The 25,979-nt window shown below is 55.5% G+C and overlaps 1 protein-coding gene across 1 annotated transcript in view; it reads right to left on the reverse strand.

Moving 5' to 3' along the window:
- Positions 1-3,568: 3,568 nt before the first annotated feature.
- GTF3C1 (general transcription factor IIIC subunit 1) overlaps positions 3,569-25,979 on the reverse strand; it is a 63,333-nt gene continuing 40,922 nt past the window's right edge. Inside the window, exons 22-37 of the mRNA XM_006201423.4 lie at positions 25,712-25,793; positions 25,390-25,578; positions 23,553-23,710; positions 21,859-22,001; positions 19,651-19,732; positions 18,315-18,427; positions 16,118-16,180; positions 15,310-15,403; positions 12,409-12,581; positions 11,302-11,589; positions 10,389-10,648; positions 9,065-9,342; positions 7,120-7,675; positions 6,441-6,492; positions 5,482-5,674; positions 3,569-4,560 (exon numbers count right to left, since the gene is read on the reverse strand). Coding sequence (XP_006201485.3) covers positions 4,348-4,560; positions 5,482-5,674; positions 6,441-6,492; positions 7,120-7,675; positions 9,065-9,342; positions 10,389-10,648; positions 11,302-11,589; positions 12,409-12,581; positions 15,310-15,403; positions 16,118-16,180; positions 18,315-18,427; positions 19,651-19,732; positions 21,859-22,001; positions 23,553-23,710; positions 25,390-25,578; positions 25,712-25,793 — 2,937 coding nt within the window. The 3' untranslated portion in view covers positions 3,569-4,347. The remainder of the gene's footprint in view (positions 4,561-5,481; positions 5,675-6,440; positions 6,493-7,119; positions 7,676-9,064; positions 9,343-10,388; positions 10,649-11,301; positions 11,590-12,408; positions 12,582-15,309; positions 15,404-16,117; positions 16,181-18,314; positions 18,428-19,650; positions 19,733-21,858; positions 22,002-23,552; positions 23,711-25,389; positions 25,579-25,711; positions 25,794-25,979) is intronic.

The following is a 25,979-nucleotide window of genomic DNA, read 5'->3' on the forward strand; positions in this document are numbered from 1 at the left end:
AGTATTTGCTTATGTAAATACTTCCACTGTGGCCAATTTCAAGCTACCAACTTGACGGCTGTAAACAAGGGGTTGGAAGAGATGTTCATAATAAACTCTTCTCGCTGGTGTGAGCCAGCCCCAGCACACCATGGATGGGAGCCCAGAGGGGGCGTCAGGAGGGCCAGGCTGGGGGTGCTTCAGGGTGAGATGGTATCTGGTTGGACTTTGAAAAATGAATCAGAGTTGTTAGGGACACCACCAGCTCCTTGGGCAGAAGAAGAGCTTGAGTGAAGGCCTGGAGGTGTGACTGAGCCCTGAGCCCCTGGGGGTGCGGAAGGCGGTTCGCTGTCACCCAAAGGCCAGGCCAGAATTGCTAACAACCCCGTCTTAAGAGGCAGGATTGGTAGCAACCCCCCTTTTGTGGATGCCACAATCTGCTCCTGGCCCGGCCCTTTTCCATCTGCAGGCTCCGAGGCACCGGGATACCCGCGTGACAGATGAAGTAAAGATGCAGAAGGGGCCAGTGACTTGCCTGAGGTCACACACTAAATTGGAGGTCAGAGTCAGAACTTGAACTCTGGTTGCTCTGATGAAAGAGAACTAGATCAGGAGGGAAGAAACTCTTGGCAAACACCTGTGGGTACCTGTGCTTCTGCCAGGGCAGCATCCTGTTGGGTGGCTATGGATCCAGGCCTGGCCAAGAAAGCATCCTGTCTTCCTGACCACAGTACTGGTCAGACATGAGATCCAAACTGGTCCATATGCTCTTCCTCCTGCTGAGATTGCTCAGCTGTAGGGGTGGACAAAATCTGGAGCTGCTGGGAGAGGGGCACCAGGAGGGAACAGCTCACCTGAGATGAGGCCAAGACACAGGAAAGCGGAGCTGGGAGGCGGATACCTATTCCTGGTATCATCTTTTAAGGCCCTGGATCCAGCCATGCCTGAAACTACACACCCCCTGGAATTTTGAGGTCCATGAATATAGAAGTCATTACGTTGTTGACCAAATACTTCTAACTCTTGGTCTCCTGGTCAAGATGGTGCCGTATGACCAGGACTGGCCAATGAGTGGTGAGCAGAAGTGGTAAGTTTCAGTTCTGGACCAGAGCACTGGACTGATGGTTGTGCTGCCCTCTAGAGTGTTCCTCTCTGCCAGTGACTGGTGATGTTTGAGATGACAGCCGCTCCATCAGCCTGGGTCCTCAAGTGGGGAGACGTGGAGCAGACCTTCTAGTTCACCTGCGATGTACACATATTGTAAACAAGAAAAAAATCCTTTGTTCTAATCCGCTAAGGTTTGGGGGCTGTTTGTTACCACAGCATAACCCAGCCTATCCTGACTAAATCGATGAGCTGTAAGTTTTCTTTTTTTGCTTAAGCAGGTTTGAGATGGGTTTCTGTCACTTGCACTAGGAAGTGTCCTGGCAATATTCTCAGTGCATCCCTACAATAAAGACTCCTCCCATCCCAAGGAAGGACCACATTCAAAGGGGCCAGAGGACCGGGCTCCATCATGTCTCGTGAATGACCTTGGGCAAAACATTTGCTGTCTCCGAGCCTCAGTTTCCTCTTCTGTAAAGTGGAGGCAGGACTCAGCCTCTCAGCTCGCGATGGGGATGAAAAGGGAGGATGAAGACCAGACATTAGATGTGAGTGGGCTTCTCCGCCATTCCCTTCAGCCAGCCTGAGTGTCACATGAGGGAAGGGCTGTGGTCCCAGCCCTTCTCTAGTTTCCTCCCAGAGAGATAAACCAAGCTGACATTGCCCTGTGTGAGGATTTAAAAAACCCGAGAACCCCAGCTTCCCAACCTTTCCCCATTCATTACCACGAGGTCTTAGCCTCCGATGCTGTCTGGGTGTCCCGGACGATCTACTTTGGTAAGGAAAGAGAGGATGCCAATCAGCCCCCACCCTTCACTTTACCCCTGGGGAAACAGAGGCCCAGAGGTGCATCACCTGCAGTCCGTGCCTCCCACTCCACATCCCTGGCTCCTTTGGGCCTCCTGTCGGAGGGAGAGCCTCTCCTTTCCCCCTCCTCCCACTCATCTGGGGACTTGGTTGGCCTTCGGCTGCCGCTGGCACCAGGTGCAGGAGAGCCGTTCACAGCCGACCTCAGTTGCAATTGCCCCAGATGCACCATCAAAACCCGGAACTGGTCTTCTGTGGGTGATGGTGGAGTGAGCACGTGTACTTCCCCTCTGGGGAGCACATGACCGAGAGCAAAGGAGTAAGAAGTATAAACTCTCCACGACGCAGGGACAGAGAGGGGGGTCACCTGCAGTCAGAAAACATCAACTTGTGAGTGGAAAACAAGATGTCAAGTCTTTGCTCAAACGGCACCTTCTAAAAACAGCAGCTAGTTTTACTCTTTTCCGTGACACTTACTATGCCCTCATACATGTCTTTTACGTATTGTATTTACTGCCTGTCCCACTAGCACAGGGATTTTTTCTGTTTTGTCCACTGCTAGGTCTGAGAGCCTAGAGCACTGCCTGACACATAGCAGGTGCCCAACAAATACTGAATGGATGAATAGATGGATCAGTCAGTCAGTCAGTCAGAGGCAGGGCGGTGACTGACAGAGCAGTGGGCAGAGACGAGGGAGGGGAGTGAGCCCAGAAGGGACCCTCCTGCCCCTTGACTTGGAAATGCCCCACAATGGGACATGACGGTGAAGACAGGGGCCCCCTTGGAAGTCTGTGAATGGAGCCAAAGACCTCCCCTCCCCGTTGCTCACACCACAGGACAGCTAATGGTCATCCTCCATCCCTTGTGGCAATAGATGGGAGGGTTTTTCTTTTAAAAATTGATGGCTCCAGAGAAGAAACTATTGCATTCTGCAGCTTTGGAGGTCTCTTGGCATCATGCTGGCTCCCCACCCCAAAGCAAACTCTATCCCTGGAGAGCAGTGTTGAGGGGGAAAGGCTTTGAGGCTGGACGACCTGAAATGGGAAGTCAGCAGATCCACTTACTAGCTTCCAGCTTGTGGAAATGCTTTTTAACCTCCTTGGGCCTCAGTTTCCTCATACGTGAAATGGGTCTACTGGTTAGACATACTTCTTAGCTTGTGGGACCAGAAGTTATTATGTGTAAAGTGCCAAAAGCAGTGTCTGGCACATTGCAAGTGCTCAGAAAATGTTATGTTATCATCATTTTTGTGAACAAGTCACCACCTGCCCCAGCAAGCTTTTATGATCTCAACCTTGAATGTGGATGGACAAGCTACAAGCACCTGGAGACTCAGATGAACCAGCAAGAGACAGACACATTGGGCTGCTGATGCCACCTGCTGGTGACCAGTGGAACCTGGCTGAAGAGTTGGCAGAAGGCATTAGCCCTGCGCTGGGCCAGGTGCTGCCTGACACCTGTCAAGGGATGGGCTGGGGCCATCCCAGCAGGAAGAAGGGCTTTCCAGGCAGTGGCAGGCCGCTCCTGAGGCTGGAAGATGGGGGGGTGGCCCTGCTCGGCCGTGAGGCCCTCCTTCTTCCTCCGGTTTTACTGGAAACATCTATTCCTGACTGTTCGTAGCTGAAAACAAGGAGCCTCCAGGGGACCAAAGGTTCTTTAGGAAATACACAAAACTAAATGCACTGACTTCGCTTTAATTAAAAAATAAATAAATACATGCCAGGGGATTTTTTTTCAATGAGGAAAGAGGCTGAAGGAACAAAACCCCAAACCCACAGGGACCTCTCTTGTTTCTAGCGGCCCCTTTGCTAGAGGCCTGCAGGCAGCGTGCAGGCTCAGCCGCAGTCCCGCTCTGTGACAGGTCCCCGTAAGGCCCTGCCCCTCAGGCCATGGGGCTTCCCGGGAGCAGGGGGAGTCTGCCATGGTGGCTGGAATCTGGAAGGCGAGGTCTGCGTGGATGGGGCAGAGCCCCCCAGCCCCGAGGTCCCGACCCCTCACTGGCCAGCAGATGTCCATCCAGAAGGCTCCAGGCCTGGGCAGGTGGCTCTGCTCCCAAATGGCAGCCTCACCTTGGAGGTCCTTGGAGGATGAGCCCGCCAGGGCCTATCATACTCACCATAGCCCAGGTTCTAGAGAGATCGGCAGGCAGCTCAGCTGAGGCTCCGGAAACAGGAGGAGAGTGGGCGGAGACCAGCGTTTCCAGCCGCGGCTCCCCCGCGACTCCCGGGTGACGATGCACAGTCCTCAGGGTCCTTAAGGCCAGCCAGGGAAGGACCTGGGAGCAGGCGGGCAGGTGGCCCTCCTGCCAGAGTTCCAGGCCTGGAAACCACAGCTGGGGCTGGGGCCAGGTACACACAGCCCCCGAGCAGCAGGCGGGTGCAGGGGCCTCGGCACCCCGACCTCGCCAGGCTGACCCCACACACAGTGGGACAGGAGGGCCATGGTGACCACGCCGCCTCAGAAATGGACCCACTTGTTCCAGTTGACCTCGTGGGGGAAGACGCAGCCCAAGCGGAGGGTACAGTCTAGTGTGGGCTCGTAGAACACCGTGGGGCTCTCACTCGGTCCGGGGGGCGCCTCGGCCTCTTCCATCACCGGCTTAGAGAAGAGCGAGACGGCAGCGGGCCTCCTCAGCGAGCACTTTCTAATGCAGCCGAGGAACTCCAGGCCCTGTGGATGCCACAGACAGACGGTTTCCAGGTATGCTTACGGACCACGTCCTATACCCCGAGCTGCTTCCCAGAGCAGTGGACACCTGAACTTGGCCTTAAGGGACCAGTAGGGGCTGACCAGGAGGATTTAGGCAAATGCCCAGAGCAGGAGAGGGAGGTGTGCCCACCATTTATACAACGGCCCTGTGTTGAGCAGGGGTCGCAGGCCGGCCTCCAGATGACGTGTTGTTTGGCCTAGACCTGCTTTCAAGTGCAGGAAATTTCCCACCGAATTTCCTGTTTCCGCTGCTGCCGCGGAGCCAGAGCCCCGGGCATACCTGGCCAGAGCGCAGGGTGGCAATCAGGCCAGGCTGGACGCAGCTGCCCTCTAGGGGCGGGGGCACATCTCCAGCTCTCCCCGCCATCCATGAGGGCTTGTCCCTCATCTGCCCACCTGCCCCCGCAGGCTCGTGAGGTCGTGAGCCCTGCCTAGGGACAGGGTGAGAGGCATGACCCTGGGAACGCTGACAGGTAAGCCTCAGCAGCTGTAAGGGGCTGGGGAAGGATGCTGTGAGCTATGTCCTGGGGCAGCAACCTGGCGCAGGGGTGGGGGGCGCAGGGCTGGGCACCAGCAGTGCTAAAGGGCAGAGAGGCTGCATGCAGGATGGAAAAAGGTGTGGGGCTCAGCCGGCGTGGCTGCCTCCTCCGAGGGCAGTGGGCTGACCACTGGATGCAGGGCTGATGGGGGTGGGATGAAGTAGGTAGCGAGGTGGGGGCACCTGGGGCACAAGACTCTTCTGAAGAGCCCGGCTTTCTGCGAGGAGGCCAGTGCACCCTCATGGGCCGAGCCTGTACCTGGCAGCTGTACCGTAGGACTCGGCACACGCGCCACCCCACCCTCCCACCCCGAGACTCAAGCCCGGGCCCAGCCCCGCCGCACCTCGAGCAGCTCGAGCACGGCGAGGGGCTGCAGGACGCCCTGGTAGTGCTGCAGCAGACAGCTCTCGGGGACGCCGGGCCGCGTCATGACGTGGTACAGCAGGGCCTCCATCATGCCCTTGCACACTGGCATGTTCAGGCGGCCGTCCACGATGCGCCATGGGCGCCCGACGAAGCAGACACTCTCACAGTCCCTGCGGGGCAGGCACATGGGTGTCAGGCTTGGTCAGGGAGGGAGATGGGAGCCACCTGCTCCCACGTGGCGCCTGGCCCAGGTCGCAGGGCTGGGAACTGTCTGCCTTCTGCTCTTCCACCTCCCGCTTCCCTCCCATCTGGATGGAGGGGTCTCAACCCCAGGGCCCACCATCACCGGCTCAGGGGAGCCTGATGGGCTGGCGGCCCCCATATCACCCCCTGCTGGCAGGGAAGGGAGAAGAGCTATGACTTTAGATTTCCCAGCCCCGCCTGGGACCTGGGCCAGTGGCCACCTTCCCTTCAGGCCAAGGTCTTCACGCAGAAGCTCTACTTCTGTGTTGTATGTGGGGCTTCCAGACACACTTTCCAGAGAACAAAGGTTTCTGCTAAAAATTAAACCAGTGACTGAGATGTGGGACAGCCACAGACTAGCCAGGCACTTGGCTCTGAGTACATGACCGGGCCCTGGGAGGGCCACACCTGAGTCCCAAGCACACGGCCCTGCCGATCTGAGGGCAATGTACACACACACGGCAGGCGTCCCCTCAACAGAAAACCTCTGTGAAACCCACCGCTCAGATGGACCGGGCCCTCGTCCACCACACGAGGAGAACCTGCCTTGACGAGGAACTCTGTGCCAGACACTGTCTGATACCGTATCTCTGTGAAAGATGTTCATGGAATAACTAATTCTGGACCTGGGGAACCCCCTCCCTGGGCTCTCACTGCCCCAGCCCCGGCCACCTGAATCTGAATCACACTCACCTTTCCAGTACCGTCTGGGAGCGGCCGCTGGCTGCAGAACCGTCTGTCAGACCTGACGGAGGAGGGGGATGTGAGTGAGGGACAAGGGAGGGGCCTGCCTCTTCCTCTCCCACTCACTCCACAAGTCCTTCTGGGTCTGGGGATAAAGCCATGCCCTTCCTGAGGGCCTTCATCCCCAGAGTGGCCAGGCCATGGGCCGAAGCCAGCACGCCCAGAGCACTGGACGGACAGCGGGGTGCAGCGTGGGGGCTGTTCCCAGGGCCAGAGGACCGAGCGAGCACCTGTCTTCCTCCAGAAGCCCTGACCACAGAGCTGGGCGTGTAAAGTCCTTGGGTGGAAACACCCTAGAGGAAACAAAGGTGCCTTCAGAAAACGCGGGAGAGGCCACTGTGGAGCACCTCTCCTGAGGAAAGGAAAACAGAGCATCTGTCGATCCCCTAGAAGGCGAGACCCCTCCCATTTATGCCACTGCCTCCTGACACCTGATGCCTCAGGAACAACACCGCTTTCTAGAACCTTGTGATTCACAGGTTGGCTTAGGAGTGTCTGAGGCCTCTGCCCTCTGGTGGAAAGACAGTGTAAAGAGGCAGGACCTCTCCCCTCAAAGTCCAGGCTGTGAGAAGCTCCTCTGTGGCAGCAGGCGGACAGAGGATGGGTGGGTGGGGGACAGGGCTGGTACCTCTGGGGTCTTCAGGGCCCTCTGGAAGCTGGGCCTGACAGCTCATCTGCTCCTGGCCTGGGGAGCTGGGAACCCCCAAACACTCTGGGTCCTCCTGCCCAGCTTCCGATGCTCCTGGGGGAGGCTCCCTCATGCCCGGGTCTTCGGGAGCTGTGGGCAGAGCAGGCGCCCGGGTTTCCTGCTCCGCGTCCACTCTGGGCCCAGGGCCGGGGGCTGAGCGCACGTCCTGGAGGGTGGGCCTCTTTGCAGGGGGCATCTGGGCGCACTTGGGGTCGGCCCCCTCACCCTGCCTGGCTGTGTCGGTGCTGGCCCAGCTGGCTCGCCTCTTGGCAGCCCGGGGGCCCTGAGAAGGTGGTGCCTGCCCCTCAGAAGGGCCGTCCTCGCTGGGGGGCCCCTCTGGGGGCCTGGCCTGGGGGTCTTCTCTTGCAGGGTCAGCCTCCTCCTCTTTGCCTTTTAGCCGCACCGAGTGCAGGAGCCAGGGATGCGCAGAGGCCATGGTCACCAGGCGAGCGGTGTTGCCACCAACTTCCAGCACCTGGTGTTGTTCCAAGAGGTCCTAGGAAAAGCAGGAGACACAGAGGGTCTGTGGGGGACCCCAGGGTCATCGGGGTTTGCCTCCCCTGGCTGCAGTGTTCAAGCGCTCTGAGCTGGCGGCCAGCCCAGCTCTACCAGGACAGGTGACTCGAGGGGGAGGCCTGGCTTCCAGCCCTGGGCTGACAACCAGCCGGCCACGTGGCCCCAGGCAGTCCTCTCCCTCTCAAGGCTCAGAGTGCCCACTTGTAACAGTCCAGATGCGTGAAACCACAGCTGTGTCCCTGAGGCTGATGCAACTTTACAAGTCTCCTCCTGCCTGGCCAGCTCCTCCCATGGACTCAAGACCCTGACTGCGATCAAGTTCTTTTGCAAAAGCCATTATCGTTCCCCTGTGAAGGACAATGGCCCTTGCACAGCTGTGCCCCATCCAACATCCTTGTTCTATCTAGGAGCTGCACGTGTGCCCCCACCCCCTGCCCTTAACAGAAGCATTGGGGATTGAACCCCAAACCTCATGTATGCCAAGTGTGCTCTCTACCCCTGAGCTATACTCCCTGCCCTCCTTTTTATTTTTATATTAAAAAAGCTACCAGTCAGGGTACAAGGAATTTGCCCCAGTTCACAGCCTGGAACCAGGACTCACACCCAGGTCATGCAGGTCTGGAAGGGTTTGTTGTGGGCACTCGTCATCTGGGACCCTGTGCTGGGCACCAGGGCACAGAGGGAGCTGCTGCCTCCTCACTTCTTGTTGGTCAGTGGGATCGGATGCCTCGGCTCCAGCGCTGGGCCTGAGGAAAGTCCTCACCCCTCTCTGAGGCTTGCCTACCCTCCAGGACTCACCTCCCAGGGCCCCAGAGGCACCGTGAGTTTTAAGAACAATCAAACACCATATGAATGGAACTCCACACCCCTCTCATATTTCCTGCATTCCTTTAATAATGACATCAGCCTCCCCCCTCCTCCTCCCTTATGGACACCCCATGGCAGGCACCCCCACAACATCGCTAACACACAAGAGGGCAAGCCAGGTCCCCAGGCACTTGATCTAAAAGGTCCGACTGTGATTAAATTCTCTGGGTTTAAGGGTCACTGATGAAAATGGGCCGAGGCAGGTACTGTGGTGAGTACCGTGGGCTGGGTACAGGGAGCCACAGACATAGCAGAGAGCTGGGGTGGACAAGACCCATGGCTTGGAGGGGTCCAGCCAACTGTGCTGACGGAACAGGGCCCAGAGTGGCCAGATATTCTAACATTCAGGAGGAGCTGGGTTTTAGGCAGTGCTGACAACAAATTCAACTTTTGAAACAATTCCACCACATGCCTCAGACCAAGTCCATCCACAGGGTGCATCTGGCCCATGAGTTGCAACTTCTGCTTTCATGACCTCAGGCTCCCCGGGAGCATAGCTCACCTGGACGTAGTCTGTGAAGGTCCTGGAGCGCTCACCATCTGTCCTTTCCAAGGTGGAGAACCGTCTGCTTAGCTCTATCTTGTCCACCCCAAAGCAACCGGCCGCTGCAATGGCCCCCTGGACCTCCAGGGCAGCGGACACGTCTCCAGGTTTGTACCCAGACAGCGCCACCTGGCGGGCAAACTCTTCCAAGCTGCAGGTGTCCTGGCTGTTTATCAGCCTGGTGAACGTGTTAGGGAGGTAGGCGGTCCCCACCGTCAGCTCTTTCAGAGACGTGGCTGCGGAGACCAGGAAGACCAGAATCAGCCCTGACAGGAGCCCCTCCCCAGCCCCGTGTACAGGTGATAGCGAGGCAGGCCATGCTCCAGCCCCGACTCACAGCTCCCCACACGGCCAGGGGTCACCTTCCGGGTGGACACGGTCGGGCCCCTGGCAATTGGGTTCCTGATATGAGCCCCTGGGTCCCTGACTGCAGACAACTGGGCTGAGTTCTGAGGGCCAATATGATTCTTTTGCCTGAGACTCCCACTGAAGGGTGAAAAGTGGGGCTGGGGCCTGAGAACCACAGCCCTGCAGCTATGGACGGAGGAGGTCCTCAACTCCGGCTGCCCTGGCCCCACCCTCTCTAACGTTAACGAGGTCACCACTCCTCAGACCCTGTGAGACAGCCAGGATATATTTCCATTTTGCTCACACCAGCCAGGGCTGGTCTGTTGCTTCCTGGCCAAGGTGTCTCTGCTAAGACCACAGTCTACAGATTATCACATTTTCGCCCGGCCCAAGCTCCCGACCCAGCACAGAACACTGACTGTGGTTGTGAAAGTAGCACCCTCCATCTCAACACATGACAGTAAAGACAAGTCAGATGGAGGCAGGAAAAGGGTGGGAAGGAGGGAGAGGAGTGTAGGACGAGGCCCCAGGATCCTCACTCTGTGGAGGGAGAAGAGACTGCCAGAAACCGGAAACCCAGAATCGAGGGTGTGGGAGACGGAGGGTGAGGAAGTCATTAACGTTGCAAAGATAATCAAGAGAAGAACTCGAAAAAGCAAAAGACTGGAAGTAAAGGAGGCGAGAGATAATGAAGCAAGCTGAGTGCTCATCTTTCATAGAAAGGGCAAGATAACACTAAAAAGAAAAGGACTGTGGTGAGTTCTAACCACACAGAGGGCACAGCCTGGGACTCCCCAAGCAAGCGGGCAACTCAGGACATGTGTCCCCCACAACCCGTGGTGGCTGCGAAGGACGGGAGGGGTTTTCCTTTGTTTTGGCCCCACAGTCGTTGCCCTTCAGAGCCGGGGCCCCAGGGCGGCAGGGTGGCTCTCACCGATGGGCTCCAGCTGGGTGGGCACGGGCGTGCAGCGCAGCCGGAACTTGACCTGGCAGGAGTTCACCACAATGTTGTCGTTGGGGTTGAGGTTGCGGGTGCTGACGATGCCGGGGGCGCAGTAGCCCCTCATCAGCAGGTAGTTGGTGTGGGAGGCCTGGCGAGCTTTCACTTCGATGCTCCGGCGCTTGGCCCCCGAGCCCTCGTCCAAGTCTTCCTCTTCGTCCTCATCCTCTTCCAAGGCGCCGTCCTTCCCCAGGCTAGGAGTGGAAAATGGACCTGTCTGCTGTCCAGCCATTTGCTCCGTGCACACTGTCCCCCTCGGAGAGCAGCCCTCTGACACCGGACACCCCCGGCATCTGGCTGTGAGGTCAGCAGAGACTGACGCTCCAGCTTCATCTCCCTCGTCTGCCTTCCCACACACCCCCTCACCCCGTCCATGCACCTGTGTCTTTGCATGGGCTATTCCTTCTGCCTGGAAACCCTTCCTAGTCTCTGTTCAAAAAATGTCTACTTTCCCATTAAGCCCTAATTTGGCTATTATGCCTTCAGGAACCTTGGTCAACTCCGCCTTCTCTGCTGACCCTCCTGGCCACACTGTCCTGGGTCCATCTCTTTGGCACAGCCAATTCATTCCCTCCTCTGGCTCCCCTAGAGCCTGGAGGCATCAGCAGAAGGTGTTGCACTGGACTCTGTGCTGGAATCCCCAGTTCACAGATCTGGGAGCTCCTGGAAGGCACAGCTTAGGCCCTGCTGTCTTTGTACAGCAAATGCCCACACAGAGAAGCTCAGCACATGTTTGTTGAATGAAGATCAGATGACCGAGCAAATAAAACTGGAGACGCCACGGCCTGAGAAGGAGAGACGAGGCCTGACGCCCCGATGGTGCTCCAAGCAGCACCCCAGCTCTTACCTCTTAATGACCTCGTTCTCCACCATTGAACTGTCCACCACCACGATCTGCTCTGGGATCCTGACGTCCACAGATATAAGGCCCAGAGAGAAGAGGGTCAGGACGGCCACACAGTGTCCTCCAGGGCCGTCCAAAGAAAACGCCACCAGGTCGCCTGTGGAGTCATTACTCTCCTGGTCTTTGAAGGAAAAATGATCGGGCTGGTCTGACTCGCCGGCAGCGCGGATTCTGTCGAAGAACTGGAATGATTCTGTGCAGAGGGTGCCGGGAAACCGCCATGTGAAGATCCTACACAATGATACGGGGGGGCCTGAAGATGGGGTGCTGGAGGCCTGGGTGTGGATCTGCCAAATCTTGCGTCTCCCGGAAGCCCTCTCTTCCATCTCAAATGAAGGCACCACACTTGTCTGACTGTGTCTTCCCCTCACCTGAGCGCCTCTGAGGAGGGGCCGTGTCTTTTTATCCAACCCAATACCCTAGGCCTCGCGGACACTCACTGTCATCCGGGGCCAAATTGGGGGAAGATAAAGTGCTTTTTTGTAATAATCATCTTTACAGGCCAGCCCTGAACCCGCACTGAGACGAGAGGACGTGCGTGTTCAGTCTCACCATCTCCCAGGTCAAGCCATTCTCTCTGTACAGAAGTGCGACTTTCCCAACCCTGTAACCTCTTGCCGACATGCTGTAAACTGAGTCTGAAAAGTACAGGACGGCTTCCAAAGGAAGTGTGCGAGCCTGCGAGGCAGGCGGCCTGGTACAGCTCTGAGCCGTCAGGATTAGGGACCGAGGTTATGCCCAGCTTGGAGGGGCTCCTTTTAGCCGGTTGAATTATTAGAAACCAATTTTACACAATTTGATAGGGAAAAGGGCAAAACTACCTGCAAAAATGGTAAATGCCACAAGCATTAACCTTATTCCCATACAGGGAAGGATGGGCGTTGATGAGGAAATCAATCCCAGAGGCTGCATCAGAAAGGGGCCGCGAGGGGCCCAGGCTGCCCTGTCTCGGACAGGAGGGACGCCAGTGCCTGTGGCTCCCCCGTGCTCCTCTCTGCAGACAGGCCCCGCACTCCCCAGCCCAGGCGCAGGCTGCAGAGTGGCGCTCACCTGTAGTAGGTCTGGGACAGCTGGTAGGACATCGGCACGAAGGGCAAAGCCCGGTTCTTCTTGGGGCCCAGCGTGTGGTTGATCCGGCGCCGGTTGACCAAGCTCCTCTTCTGGCACTCCACGAAAGCCTTCACGAGGATGTGGTCCTTATACTCCCGGTACAGGCGGAACGTCTGCAACACAGCGGGGCGCGGGTGAGCAGGGCCCCCCAGCCGCCGGGCGGACAAGGGCCAGACGTGGGGATGCTCGGAGGCCACAGCTGGTCATCTGCGGAGGAAGCAGCTGCTGCGGGGGCGAGGCGCAGGGAGGCTCCAGCGGACACTTGGGGTGCTGCTGGGGAGGGCACGGAGGAAGCCCACGACCCCCACGGTCAGCCTTCACCCACCGTCACATCACCCCGGAGAGCACAGAGAGAGGGACAGACGGCTGCAGAAAGGAAGGCTCTGCACCCTAGGCCTGCCTATTTCTTTGGATGCAAAGATGCTAGGAGCCAATGCAGAATCACCCCCTCCCCTAACCCATCAGGTTGTCTGGTGGGCTCTACCCTCTAAGTAGGTTCCCAAACACATCTGGATCATGCCTGTTATGTTGCCACGTCTGGGCCATGCCACCGTCGTTTCTCACCATGGCCTCTTGCCAACTGCTCTTTCTGCTTCTACACATGCCCCAAGCCCCAACCCCGACCACCCTGTGCCACAATCAGACCACACGCCTCAATCAGACCACACGTTCCTTCCTGACCTTGAAAGCCATGCTGGTTTCCCTCTGCGGGTAGAACTCCCAGTCCTTACGACGCCTGACAAGACCCCCGTGTGCGGGAACTTGCCTGACACCCAGGCCCCAACTCCTTACAATCCAGCCTTCAATCACCACCCTCCAGCCCCACCAGCTTTCTTACTTTTCTTGCAAAAGCCAAGGCCTTCCCACCTCAGGGCCTTTGCACTCACCACTCCCCCAAACCTCGGCATGACTGACTCCTCAACACTCAGTTCTCAGCACGAACATTCCCCCTCAAAAGCCAAACCCTCCTCCATTTCGCTCCTCTGCAGGCAGTTGTGTTATATTAACCTGTTTCACTTCCTCTGTAGTAACCACCTCCACCTGAAGTGATCTCATTTGTTCACTCACTGTCTCTCTCCCCAACAAGAACACAGATTTGACCCTTACTACTGCCCCATCAGCGCCCAGCCCCCAGCACAGGGCGAATGTGGAGGGTGCTATCTGGGCCCCCATCACAGGGGCTCCTTCCGCTGGCCACGCCACTGTGACTCCGTGGCTTGTGGATGGGGACCCCGCTCAGAGGAGGAGCAGCTCAGAGGACTGCGGGACCAGCAGGACCTCTGTCGTTCCAGCATTTTAAAAAGTGTTGGCTCAGCAAGCTAACCACAGTGCACGTCTGGCACACGCCAGCCTCCTGGAAAGTCAAAAGCCCTGGCCAAGAAAGCCTGCAGTCACAGTCCGAGAATTTGGGGCATGGACGGTTCCCTTCTGCACTGCCCCTGGGACTCATGGGTGACGGGAGACTGAGGCTCACAGACTTCGTGTGACTTCCGAGGCCAGGCCGCTGGGAGTGGCGGGACCAGAAAGAGAATGAGGCCTCATCCTCAAACCAGTGGCCTTGGGAGCCAAGTGGTGGCCAGTCGGGGGTGCTGGGGCGGGGTGGTTTCTCCTGGAGCTGGCGAGGGGGTCTGGGCACACACCAGGTCCTGCCAGCCCAAGGCACGCACAGCACCCTCGATCTGTCCAGGCCCCACCTCTATGCCGGTCCTGGCACACAGACTATCAGCCTGATGGGAGAACACCAAGAGGGGCAGGGGGAAAGAAGCCGAGGAGTGGCTGTTACATCGTCACTGAGTGCTCAGACCACAAACAGTGAGTGTGAAGCCGTCAGGTTCCCAACCCTGGGCTGCCACAGACACATCCATCTGGGATGCTTGTGATGCCCACCCCCACTTCCCTGCAGCAGGCAGGGGAGCCCAGTGGGACTCTGGGTGGCCTCTGACCTCATCCCCAGTGACCTCCCACTCTTCACTGCCAGGCGGAGGGAGTCAGTGATGAAAGGCCCTGGGCCCAGGTGCTCTTTCGCGGCAACTTCCCACGCCCTGGGGGTCAGGGAGAGTGACAGCCCCTCGGCAGCGTCCCCTGCAGCCCAGACCCCAGCTCGAAATGGAACTGAGGAAGGAAGAGCAGAGGCGTGAGGCCAGGACAAGGCCCCGGCCGGGGTGCAGGGACTGGGCTCTTGCCATTAGCTTTGGGCTGGGCTTTCTCGTGGTTGGCGGCTTGGAGAGTACCCCCAGACTCAGGTGTGATGAATGAGCCCTGGGGTCCTGGGCACGTGCTTTTTAACTTCTAACCTCAAGTTTTCATACCTGTGGGAGTCCTAATCCCACCCCCTCCCAGGCTCAGTGCGCCGTTAAACGAGGCCCGCCTTCCTCTTTCGTCCTCTTTCGGCCACGATAAAGCGGCACTGCAGCTCCAGTAAGTCCTCCCGAGATACGTCAGACCCAACGCCCACAGAAAGGCAGCGTCTCCACTGGGCGGTATCTAGCCATCAGAATGTGTTGACATCCCCACGTCATCATTAGACAAGATGTGCAGGGTAGCTCAAACACCTTCTCAGCTCTTCTGTCATGGCTCATTTCCAATGCTGCCTAATTGTCTGTCTTAAGCAGTAGACTCAAAACCCCAGCAGCGGGAGGATTCTGGAGGTCACTGGGTGCCATGCCCTCACTTCAAAGATGAATGGGGTGAGGGCTGGAGCCTTGGGGAGGAGGGAAATCAGGGTCCCTGAGACCCCACAGCTAAGAAGGGAAGGAGCAGAAACCTCCCAGGGCCCCGGCCTCGGAAGGGCCCCGCGTCCCAGAGGGCTGCTGTAGATGGAGGCCGGGTCCCCAACCCCACCTGAAACGACTGGCAAGACTCCATCTGACTGTCCGAGAGAGCCAGCGTGCTCTGGATCAGGTTCTGCAGCACCAGAGAGTGGATGTCGTCCACGCTGAAAGAGACGGATGGAGCCACGTGAGCCCCCGGCCACCGGGCACAGCTCAGCTGGGGCAGATTCAGCTCTAATTTAACACAAGTTTTCAATTTCGCAAAAGGTGATGAATGCTGAAACTGTTCGTAACCAAAAGAAATCATAATTCTGAAGCCTTACTGGCTGGTCAATTTTTGCAGGAAATAAGTCCCAGTCTAGCGGGGAAGGGGTGGCATAACCGGGGAACAGGTTTTCACGACAACTAGCAAAGGTGCTTAGCGCTCACATTTTCTTTTCATCCAATTTTAAATCAGTTTTTCTCTCAAGAGAATAGGCTTTTCATTGAAATACAGAGCTAAGATCAGACTGAATACCGATTATCCAAGCTGGAATGAAAAAGGCTGAGTTTTCCTAACCAGTTTCACTTGGAAGGCTCACGGGCTGGGAGTTCAAACCCTTTCCCCAACCCACTCTAAGGCTGGGCCAGTGATAGGTGGGGTTAGGGATCGGCAGACTTTGCCCGCCAAGGGCCAAATGATAAATAATTTAATCTCTGTGGGCCCTGTGGTCTGTCGCAGCCGCTCAACTCTGATGTTAACAGGCGTGGCTGCGTTCCAGTCAAACCTCATTTCCAAAAACAGGTGCCAGGCTCGATCTGGCCCTTGATCACCCCTGTGCTAGGTTGTAGGGAACCTAACAGAGCAGCTGAGGAAGAGGCACTCGGTCAGTACTCGCCTATTCAGTTCATCCTCCTTCCTGACTTGATCCTTTTTGTCTCCAATCACCAAAACTCGGTACCTGCAAAGGAAACAAAAGAAGAGCCTGTCGCGGGAACCCAGCAGACCTTCCTTCGCAGAGCTGATGCTCGTGGAAGATGGCCACTGATTGGCTAACATGCTGGAAAAAGTTGTCAAACTCACTAAAATGCAAACATGTACCTGTGAGGTAAAATGAGAAAACACCACATTCTGCCCACTGAATGATCATGCTGTAGAAATGAGCATTGAGAAAATGAGGGACATTCGCTTACCGACCACAATGAGGCAAGGAGAAAGGCTGATTGGCAGGGAGCTACTGTTCACTGTGCCCAGAGTTGGGGGGGGCATAAAATTGTGAGCTCGTTATGATTAAAAAACAAACATAAGAAGGCAGAATGAAAGAAAATACCCACAAGGGAGTAGCTGTATTCAGTGATGGGATTACAGGTTATCTCTCCATCTGTTTGGTTTTTTTTTTTCGAGATCCATGTAATGTTCTTTGTATTCATACCAAGAAAATAAATGAAAAACAAATCATAGAACTCACTTTAAAAAAAATGACCATTTATTTGTAAGATACATCTTTGGTTTCTACAAAACTGAAGTCAAAATTCATCTTTGCAATTGTAAATTCTTCCTAGAATTTAGTAGCCAGAGAAAGCACCTTTTCAGAAAAACGAGAACTGTTTTTAGTCAAGTGAGAAAATATCTGAAATCATTTTCTTTTTTGCTTTGCCTGCCAGAACGCTCAAGGTCAAATTTAGTGGTAAACTGTGGCAGCTGGAACTTTTTCCTTTCCTCTAGATGGTTCATGAACTCTCCTTTAAAAATCTTTAACTGTCTTCTTTTGTAACAAAAATTTGCTCCACCACTGTATTGAAAGTATGTGGAGACAGAAATTACAGATAGGTCAACGGGCCGTTAAGACTGAATAGAAACCATGCCACTTGGGAGCAGTTTGCGGCAAAAGCAGAACTCAAAAAACAGCTAACGAGTAGGGCCTTCTGATTCACGGTAACCTGTTTCCTGTAAGCAGAGTCTTTTCCGCAGGCTTTCTCACAAATGAAAACACTGCAGGAATACCAACAGAAGCAAAGCTTGCATTAGTAATTTATCAACAGCAGCACGGTGCCAACACCAATTACTCAAAGTCAACTACCGAGAACAGAAGACATCCGAAGTGTATCTACTTGCTGACGTGATCTCACTCTGGGGTTGCTGGAAAGTTTTGGAAAGCAGAGTGTTTTGTTTTGCTTTTGGTCAAGTTCCCTTTTCTGATCCGGAGACCACCAGCTCCTCCCCCCTCTGTAGCCTCTGTTACACTCGAGACCGCCAGTTCCCTCCCCCTCTGTAGCCTCTGTTACACTCGAAAGAAGGTGTTTAGTGAAATCACTGGAATGTTTAGTTTTTTCCTACACTGCATGTGAAAATATTTGTCGTGCTAAGTTTCTGGGTTTCTCTGTCATCTGGACTTAAAATCTGGAGCAGTTCTTAGGATGGTACTGCACATAATGGGAACCCAACATTGCCCCGAGCACTCATCACGGTGTGTAAGCCTGTGACGGCCTCTGTTTAATGTGTACAAGGACTGGAAGGTCAACAAAATCAAAAAATGGTTACAGGATAGTTGAGTTATTATAATCTGTTAAATATCCTTCCAATAAAAATATTACTTCTACTTAAAAAAAAAAGCCAGCTAAAGCTTATCAACTCTGAAAATGACTGTAAATCGCTCCTTTGGCCTGGGCACAGCAGGCAGGACATAAATCACTTGCCAGCCGAATGGCAGGATGAGATGCCCACCTGAATGGCAGGGGGCTTGCTGCAAAGGTATTGTACAGTTGACAAGTGGGCCCTGATGGAGGGATGTCATCTCTAGAGAAAGAAATTGGGAAATACAGTGGCTGGAGGGGCTGTCGTGATGAGGATGGTGAAGAAGAGGGAGTCACGTCTGGGTGAAGCAGTGGAGACCTCCACAGAGGGAAAGGGAGCACCTGGTGGGGTGTGAGGGAGGGCAGTGTCGCCCGTTTTCAAGTTGCCAGTGAGGGGAGCGCAGGGTTTGCTGCAAGGCCACGTGGAACGGCTGGTGGGGGAGGCACCCGTGGCCATCCTGGCTGGTGACTTTCCCTCCTGCCTCTCGAGGATCACCCAGAACCTCCCCAGAAGAACCTTACCTGGCAAACAGCTCCTCGAGTGTGTCTGGAATTTCAAGGTTAGGATCCTTTAAGGCTGAACTGAACTTCTCTTTAAGCTTCTCCACAAATTCTTTAAACTCACTGGCACAAACCTTTCAACATGAGAGAATGAGATGTTACGGCCCTCCTTCTCCCTGAAAGGAGGCTTCACTAAGATACATCAAGGAAAATGTTGTAACCGACTCCAGCGGCAGTGACCTCCCTCGCCCCCTCCCTTCACTGCCTCGGCCTAGGCTGGGCCCCCGTCTCTGCAGTCTGGGCTCAGCGCTGACACCTTTGAAAAGCCCTCTGGAGCATATGTTCTTGGACCCCTACTTCCTTCATCAGTGGAGCCAGCCCCAACCTGGTGTGGGGAAACAGCCCGCCCAGCCTCCCGGGATGAGTCAGGACGGATCTTCTAGGAAAAGCTGTCCCCTCCCTGATACAAGGGCCCTCTCCCCACTTCTTCCTGTCCTCGGATTCTGTTGTGAGGACTGAGCTCCAGCAGCCACATGGCAGCCATGAGGTGACCAGCACGAGGATGGAAAGCTAACCATCAGGGATGGGGAGTAAGTGACAGAATGAACCTGGGGCCCTGAGAACATCTTGGCTTTGCTGCACCCACATAGAATGGTCTACCTCTGGGTTGCTCGGCACATGGGAAAAAAGAAGCCTTGGGCCCGTTAGGTTTTTTTTTTCCCCTGTCACTTGGGCTAAAGGCACTCCTAACTCTCCCTCTGTGACCTCAGCGGCCTGTGCACTCCCCTCTCAGAGTGACTGCACTGTTCTGTGGTGCCCATTTACTTCCCTGCCTGTCCCTCTGCCCTGGGGCTCCATTTCAGTTGGCCTCACTGGGCACAAGGCCAGACACACATGCAGTGGAGTCCAGCATCAGCTCAACGAGTGAGGACTCAGCAGACTCTAGGCCCAAGAGCAGAGAAGTCTGGGTCCGGAAGGACGGCTTCCTGTCACTGTCCCAGCCCCACTCCCAGAAAACTCAGGAAGAGAACTCACAGCTCATCTGCAAGCTTTCCAGAAGTCTAGCTGTTTGTAATATTTCTGAAGAGCTGCCCTATTTTCTTAATAAAATAGGCCTCTGGGCAGAGCAGCACTGCAAAGTGGCATGCCAAATTCTAACCGTCTTTGAAAACTGGTGCTGGAGTCAGATCAAAGGAGGTCCACAGCCAAAGAACTGACATGCCGACTTCCCAAATGCGTGGGGGGAAAGCCCCGTCTGTGAGGCCGGCAGAGGCACCGAGGGGCCGGAGGACCAGACTAGAACCTAGAAATCCCTGCCTTCAGCTCAGGCCGAGCCCAACCACCATGGAGGGTGCACCTTTGGGTCTTCATAGTCAGCTTTCCGATTCATGAAATCCCCAACAAGCTCCTTATCCTGGTACACCTCGGCCAGGCAAACCCTGCAGAGAGAGCAGACCCAAGTGAAGTCTGGGAATTGTAACGAGCCCACGTCCAGAGCCATCAGCAGATTTCTGTTCTGACATTTCTGGCCGTGGCTAACCGTGAAGGAGGATCTACTTATCTACCTGCTGGGTGATTACAGCTTTTAAGAATGAAGGATTTGGGGTCGACCAGACCTGATTCAAGTCAGGCCTGTTACTGCTCACACGTCACACCGTGGCTTCTCTGAGTTTCTGCTCTCCATGTGCAAACGGAGAACAGTGGCTCCCACCCGCCTGCCCCTCACAGGGCTTTGGCCAGGACCACATGAGATGCCCTGTGTGACAGCGTCCTGTAAATCTGAAAACATGATCAGGCCCTGGTGTTTGGTACTGTTAAGGGCACTGGTCTCCTCCAGCATCTGTCCACTGCACAAACCTCCACGGCTCCATGGTGTCAGGAGAGCCTGACCTGCCCAAAAGGAAACAAAGGGAAAGACAACCAGTGTTTGCTGGGCTCCTATGAGCACTTCGACTCTCATAAAGAGCTTGCAACACAGAGACTGTCATTCCATTTCATAGTTTGGTGAGGTGAAGGTCACACGACTCCAAGGGTGGGGCAGGTGTGGTTACTATGGGTCTCATCCTGCTCACAGGTGAGAAAACAGCTTCCACGTGGACAAACACCCTGTCCCAGGACCCGCAGCTCTGAACATCGGCAAGGACAGAGACCCAGGCCTGCTCACCCCGCAGCCCTCCCCACCCCACCCCACAAGCGTCTCCCTCTCCTGGATCACTTTGGGACAAGAGGAAGAGTGTCAGGCAGGGGCTGGGAAGCCCGAGTTCCAGATCTCACTTCACCACCAGCTCGCTGTCACCCCAGCCAACTCTCATCCCCTCCCTGGGCCGGTTTCCACTCTGGACCAGGCGATCAGAGCCCTTTCAGACAGAAAATTCTAAGAGTCTACCACACACAGGGGAAAGTGCTTCACACAGGAAGGCCCCTTGGTGTGTCTAACCCAGTGGTTCCCAGCACGGCGATCTGCCCTCTCAGGGGACATCTGAAAACATTTTTGGTTGTTACAATGGGGGTGGGCAGTGTGCGACTGGTACCTACCGGTACCTAGTAGGTGCCTAGTGCGTGGAGGCAGGGATGCTGTTAAACATCCTCCAGTGCACAGGATGCCCCCTAACAAAGAATGATCTGGTCCCAAATGTCAACAGTACCAACACCAAGAGGCCCGGGCAGAGCTGCGTCTTCTCCACAATCCACGGCTGGGCCGATTTCTCCACCATCTGGCTGACCGCGGGCTGCCCAGGGCTCAGAATTAACCCCGAGCCAAGCTCTCCTACTGCCCTGCAGCATGAACATCAGCTGGTGGAAGCAGGTCCGCCCAACCCTGCCGTGTGCCCCCTCCTGGCCCCACTCTGGCACCTCCCTACACCACCCATGCCCTGTGGTCCTGCGCACTCGAGCCCACGCTGGTGGAGGGAGCTGTAGGAGTCTGATGGGGCTGGTGACGGCTTTATGCCCCAGCCCTAAGAGAGGAGATGGATGGGACAGCCTCACGGGCAACTGACAATCCACAGGGGGTGCTCTGCGACTCCCAGCCAGCTGCCATCCCCACACGTTCTTAGGGAACACCCAGCTCAGCTGAGGGCATGGCTGAATGCGTTTGGCCCAGGGACCCCCGTTCCTGTTCAGCTTCTTTCTGAAGTGAGCTACACGAGGCACCACTAATGCGGGGACATCCGGAGCCGCTCTGGGGTGCTGAGACTGCAGTGAAAAGAGGCGGAGGCCTCTGCCTTCACGGCCTGCTACTCCTGTGATGTGACGAGCTGACATTCAGCAAGTCACCTAGCCTGTTCAGCCTGTTTCTCCATCTGCACCAACTTCACAAGGCTGTCCTAAAGTCTAAATAATACCCTGTATGTGAAAGTGCCCAGAATCACACCCAGGCCCCCAGATCCAGGACAATCTCACTAACAATCTCTAGCAGCTCCTGGCGTGCTACTGGACACCTCAGATTTTACTTATCCGGGTTTTACACCCGACTCTTAAGCAAATGGGATGAAAGAAGAGTAAAGAACGATCCAGAAGCACTGGAATAACCTTCTCTTGGGGTTAGAGTTCGAACGAGGCTTACTTATAGTTCAGGTAGGCTTGCGGGTTTTTGACTATGTAGCGAGCTCTTCGTCCGACCGAATGCGATGTTTTGTCCAAAGACTCTTCAAAGGTGGCATGCAGAATGTCCCGCACCACCTGCCAGGGGACGAACGGGCCCTTCACCTGGATCAAACACCAGCCGAGACAGAAAATTAGCATCCTTGGAGCCCACGTGATGGGTCACTAACGAAAGGGAGCGGGGAGACGCTTTCTGTGGAAGCTCTTTCCTCGGCGGACCCTCAAAACTGTCACCTCACACATGTCCTCGGTCCCGTCTGCTGGGCAATGGCCGTGTGCCTGGCACTGAGTGAGGTGTCCAGTGGGTAGAGTGTCTCTTGGCAACTAAGAGAGGTGCTTGGAGGGTGTTGGGTGACAGTGACTGGAGGGCAGTATGTTAGGAGGGACTAGGAGTGTGTAAAACGTGCTTTCTTAGACGGTTGCTTTTAAAGCTTTAAGTGCCTGTTATGTATGATTGGAGATGCTGTGTGTGTTGTACTTGTAGTTCCATTAATAGAAGCAGAATGAGCTGAATCTGCAGACTCAGGCCCTCTCCGTGACACACACAGGAAGGCAGAGCCCAGACGGATGGGCCCAAGAACACGGTGTTGGTTCAAGCGAGTGAGTGGAGGGTCCGCTGACCCTGAACCGTGCAGGGCTCTCCTGGCGCCCCGGCTGCATCGAGGGTGGCAGGGGTGGAGGGAAGCGCGCCTCTCCTACCAGTGTCTTGATGGAATGAGGACCAGACAGCAGGGACAGCAACACGCCTTCTGGTTCCTCCTTGCAGAAGGGACTCGGGTGGAATTTAGGCGGGGGCTGAGGGGTGAGAAAACTGGGAAAATGGTCAAGAAAAGGGATGTAATGTGCCTGTAGGCCAAGGGCATCCCGGGCATAGGACCCCTTAGTGGGTTTCTCTTGGCTGGAATGGCTGAGGACAGGAAACGCCAAGGGCTTTGCATGAAGCCGCCTCACCCACTCTGCCTGGCCTGGCAGCATGGCCACCTGGAAGGGCCCTAGAATGGATGACAGCAGAGCTTAACTGAACATCAGCCTCGGTGTGGCGTGGCAGGTGGGGGGGTGAACCCAGGCGCGGCCACCATCCCACGCTGACTTGGTCCACATGGACCGAGTGATTACGGCGCAGGGGGCACCAGACAAGGGGCTGCAGCTACGAAAACAAATAAGAAGTTCTAGAAGCAGCCTCTCCAGTGGGCCGAGAGGTGCCAGAGTAGAAGGAGCAGCGTGAGAAGCGTACGTCCAAGGGGCAGAGGAGAGCACGGGGACCACCGCCACTCGGCGGGATCAGTGAGGCCTTTGCAGAGACGACAGGCAGTTACTGAAAGGCAAACAGGAGTTTTCCAGGCTGGGAGGAGGGGAGCAGAGAGGGTTAGATTCCCGGTGAGGAGAGAGAGCACGGCTCTGAGCTGCTTGGCCTGCACTCAGGCAAAGATACACACATACAGGGCTGGGAAGAAACAGGCACAACCGAGTGTGGCGCTCATCTGTAGGGTTCTGGGGGATGCTTCTCCCTGTGGCCGAGCGGAGTCGATAGGATGGGGGGTCCCAGGGGCCATGAGCCTCCCTACGTGGGTCAGACAGGAAAGACCCCCCATGACGAGAGGGACATGCGATCAGCGAGCTGGAGGCCGGGAGGGGCGGGGGCGGCAGGCCGGTCACCTTGGCGTTGAGGACGTTGCTGGCGATGCGGCAGAGCACGAGCAGCCCGTCCTCCTGCAGGGACCAGGTGACGCGCAGCCGGGTCATCCTCCGCAGGGCACTCTGGTCGGCCTCGTCGTGGTAACGCAGCCTTTTGCTTTTCTCCTCCGGGTGCTCTTCTAAGAACAGCAGGGGGAGAGTGGAGGGGGCCTCTTACCACTGGTTTGGAATTACCACCCTGGAGAGGGGAAGGGTCCCCACCCACCTGGCCACGTTGGACCAAGGTATCGGTTCTCAGAATCTCATTGTGCTGGAAGCCACGTAAACTAAACACAGAAGAAGACTCAGCCCTTCCTGATAGATTTATTTTTACTCCTTTCATCATTTCTCTCTGGTCAGATTTCACGGTGATGGGCTGGGCAGCCTGGATGTAGTCTCTTGTTAGTTATCTGCCCATCTCCAATCCTTCCCACAGCAGCCCTGAGCCCTCTGAAGGTGACTTGCACCCAAGCTGATGAAGCCTGCTCGGGGTGTGCTCCCCAGATGCACGGGCCCCCACCCTTCCCTGCTCTGCAACCTCAGAGACACCATGCCAACTCCGGGGCACGGTGGGGACAAGGCCCACCCTACAGGGTGGCTCTGAGGATTGAACGACACTGGGTATGAAACACGGAGCAGAGTGCCTGGCACAAAGCCGCTACTATACAAACAGTAACGGCCACTAACATTGTGGGATATTTACTATGTGCCAAGTCCTGGCTTCAGCTTTTTACATATTTTACATTCATTTCTAGTTAGAATACTTTGCAACAACCTGATGAGAAGGATACAATTATTGTCCCCATTTGGCAGCTGAGGAATCTGAAACGCAGAGAGATACAGCAACTTGCCCAAAGTTGCCCAGCAAGCAGCAGACACGGGGTCTGAACCGTGAGCTCTTAACTGCCGGGTTTCCCGGGGTCTCCTCCCCTCGGGGACGTACTGACGGCTGTTTCACAGGCAGACGCCATATGCTACTTCCAACTCAAGACTATCTGTTTAGTGCTTGCCTTCCAAATGAAGACAGAGGAAAAGTGGGAAGAGCATTTGAATTATTCAAAGAAACACCACCACCATATTTTGCCTGGTAATGAATTCAGGGCTTTGTGAGCCAAACTGATCTTACTCATATCTGGACACGCTAAACTGAGGGGCCGTTTCTGCAGACGCAAGGCCATTTATTACAGACAACAGCCGAATAAAAGACTAAAACCAGGTTCCTGTTTGAACATTCTGTTTTCATCCGAAATAAACGCACAGACCACTGAGGTGATATAAAAGTGGCCTAAAACATGGACACCGGTCTCCTCGCTGCCCTCCTTCTCTGTAAATACTGTCAAGATGAATCTGCAAGGCTCTGCACGTGAGGGGTCAGGAGATCTAGAGAGAGCCTGCAGGCTTAGGTGACTCCCACGCTCCCTCTGATTTAAAAATACAACATCGCTTTGAATTTTGGCCTGACGAGCACAGATGCAGACTTTAAGAGGTAAGCCAAAAGAATAATAGGATTTTGCGAAGGACTTTTGCTAAGGTTTTTTCAGTTGAGGTGAAATTAGAAATTTGAACTGACGGAGTTACTAAGTGAAAAGGCTCTAAAAACACAAAGACAGCAGGGGAAGCATATAGGAAGGACCTCTCCATCAGCAGGCTGGGTTTGGAAAATAAAACGCAATCAGGAAGAGTTAGGGCCACAAACAGAGGGAGATGGACCCTGAGTCTGTGGCAGAGCTCAGGCCAGGTGGCCAGGGGGCTGCTGCACATCTCCAAGCCTGAACACGCAAAACTCAAGTCTAGCAAATGCAAAGGATCATCACAAAACCTTTTTTCTTTCTCTTGATCTTCTTGCCAGGGTCCTTCTTCAGCCGTTTCCGCTTCTGGCTTTTTCCACCCCTCACTCTCCGGTTCCTGTCCAGCGTGGGTTCCCGGTCAACCTCAAACTGCTCTTCCCGGTCAGCACAGAGCTCCGATCCTGTTCTTGCTTCTCCCCAGATATTCAACCTGCTGTTGCCTGGAAATAAGCACAAAGAGACAAGGCTTCCAGATGACCTCCGTGGAGGCCGGAAGCCAAACTGAACGTGCCGTGGTCGTGTTGGCCTGAGCTGGGACCGCGTCTGTTTCTGGTGAGCTCCCGGCACACGTACCTCCAGCCCCAAGAGGCAATGGGCGCTTGGACAGAAACGTCTGGAGCCTCACCGTGAGCCCATTCTCCGTCGTGGTATTCCCCTGAAAGACAAGGGCATCACCGAATGAAGCATGAGCTTCCATGAATTCCTAACAACCCAGGGCAGCTGCTGCCCTGAGGTGTGCAAGTCTCTGGAGGAGAAGCCGAGGACAGCTGGGTGGTGACCCAACTTTTCTATCGCACAGGCGTCCCCTCTTGCGTGAACTTTATCTTACAGACTTTCTGTT

Source organism: Vicugna pacos, chromosome 18 (genome assembly GCF_048564905.1).
Source record: "Vicugna pacos chromosome 18, VicPac4, whole genome shotgun sequence".
NCBI lineage: Eukaryota > Metazoa > Chordata > Mammalia > Artiodactyla > Camelidae > Vicugna > Vicugna pacos.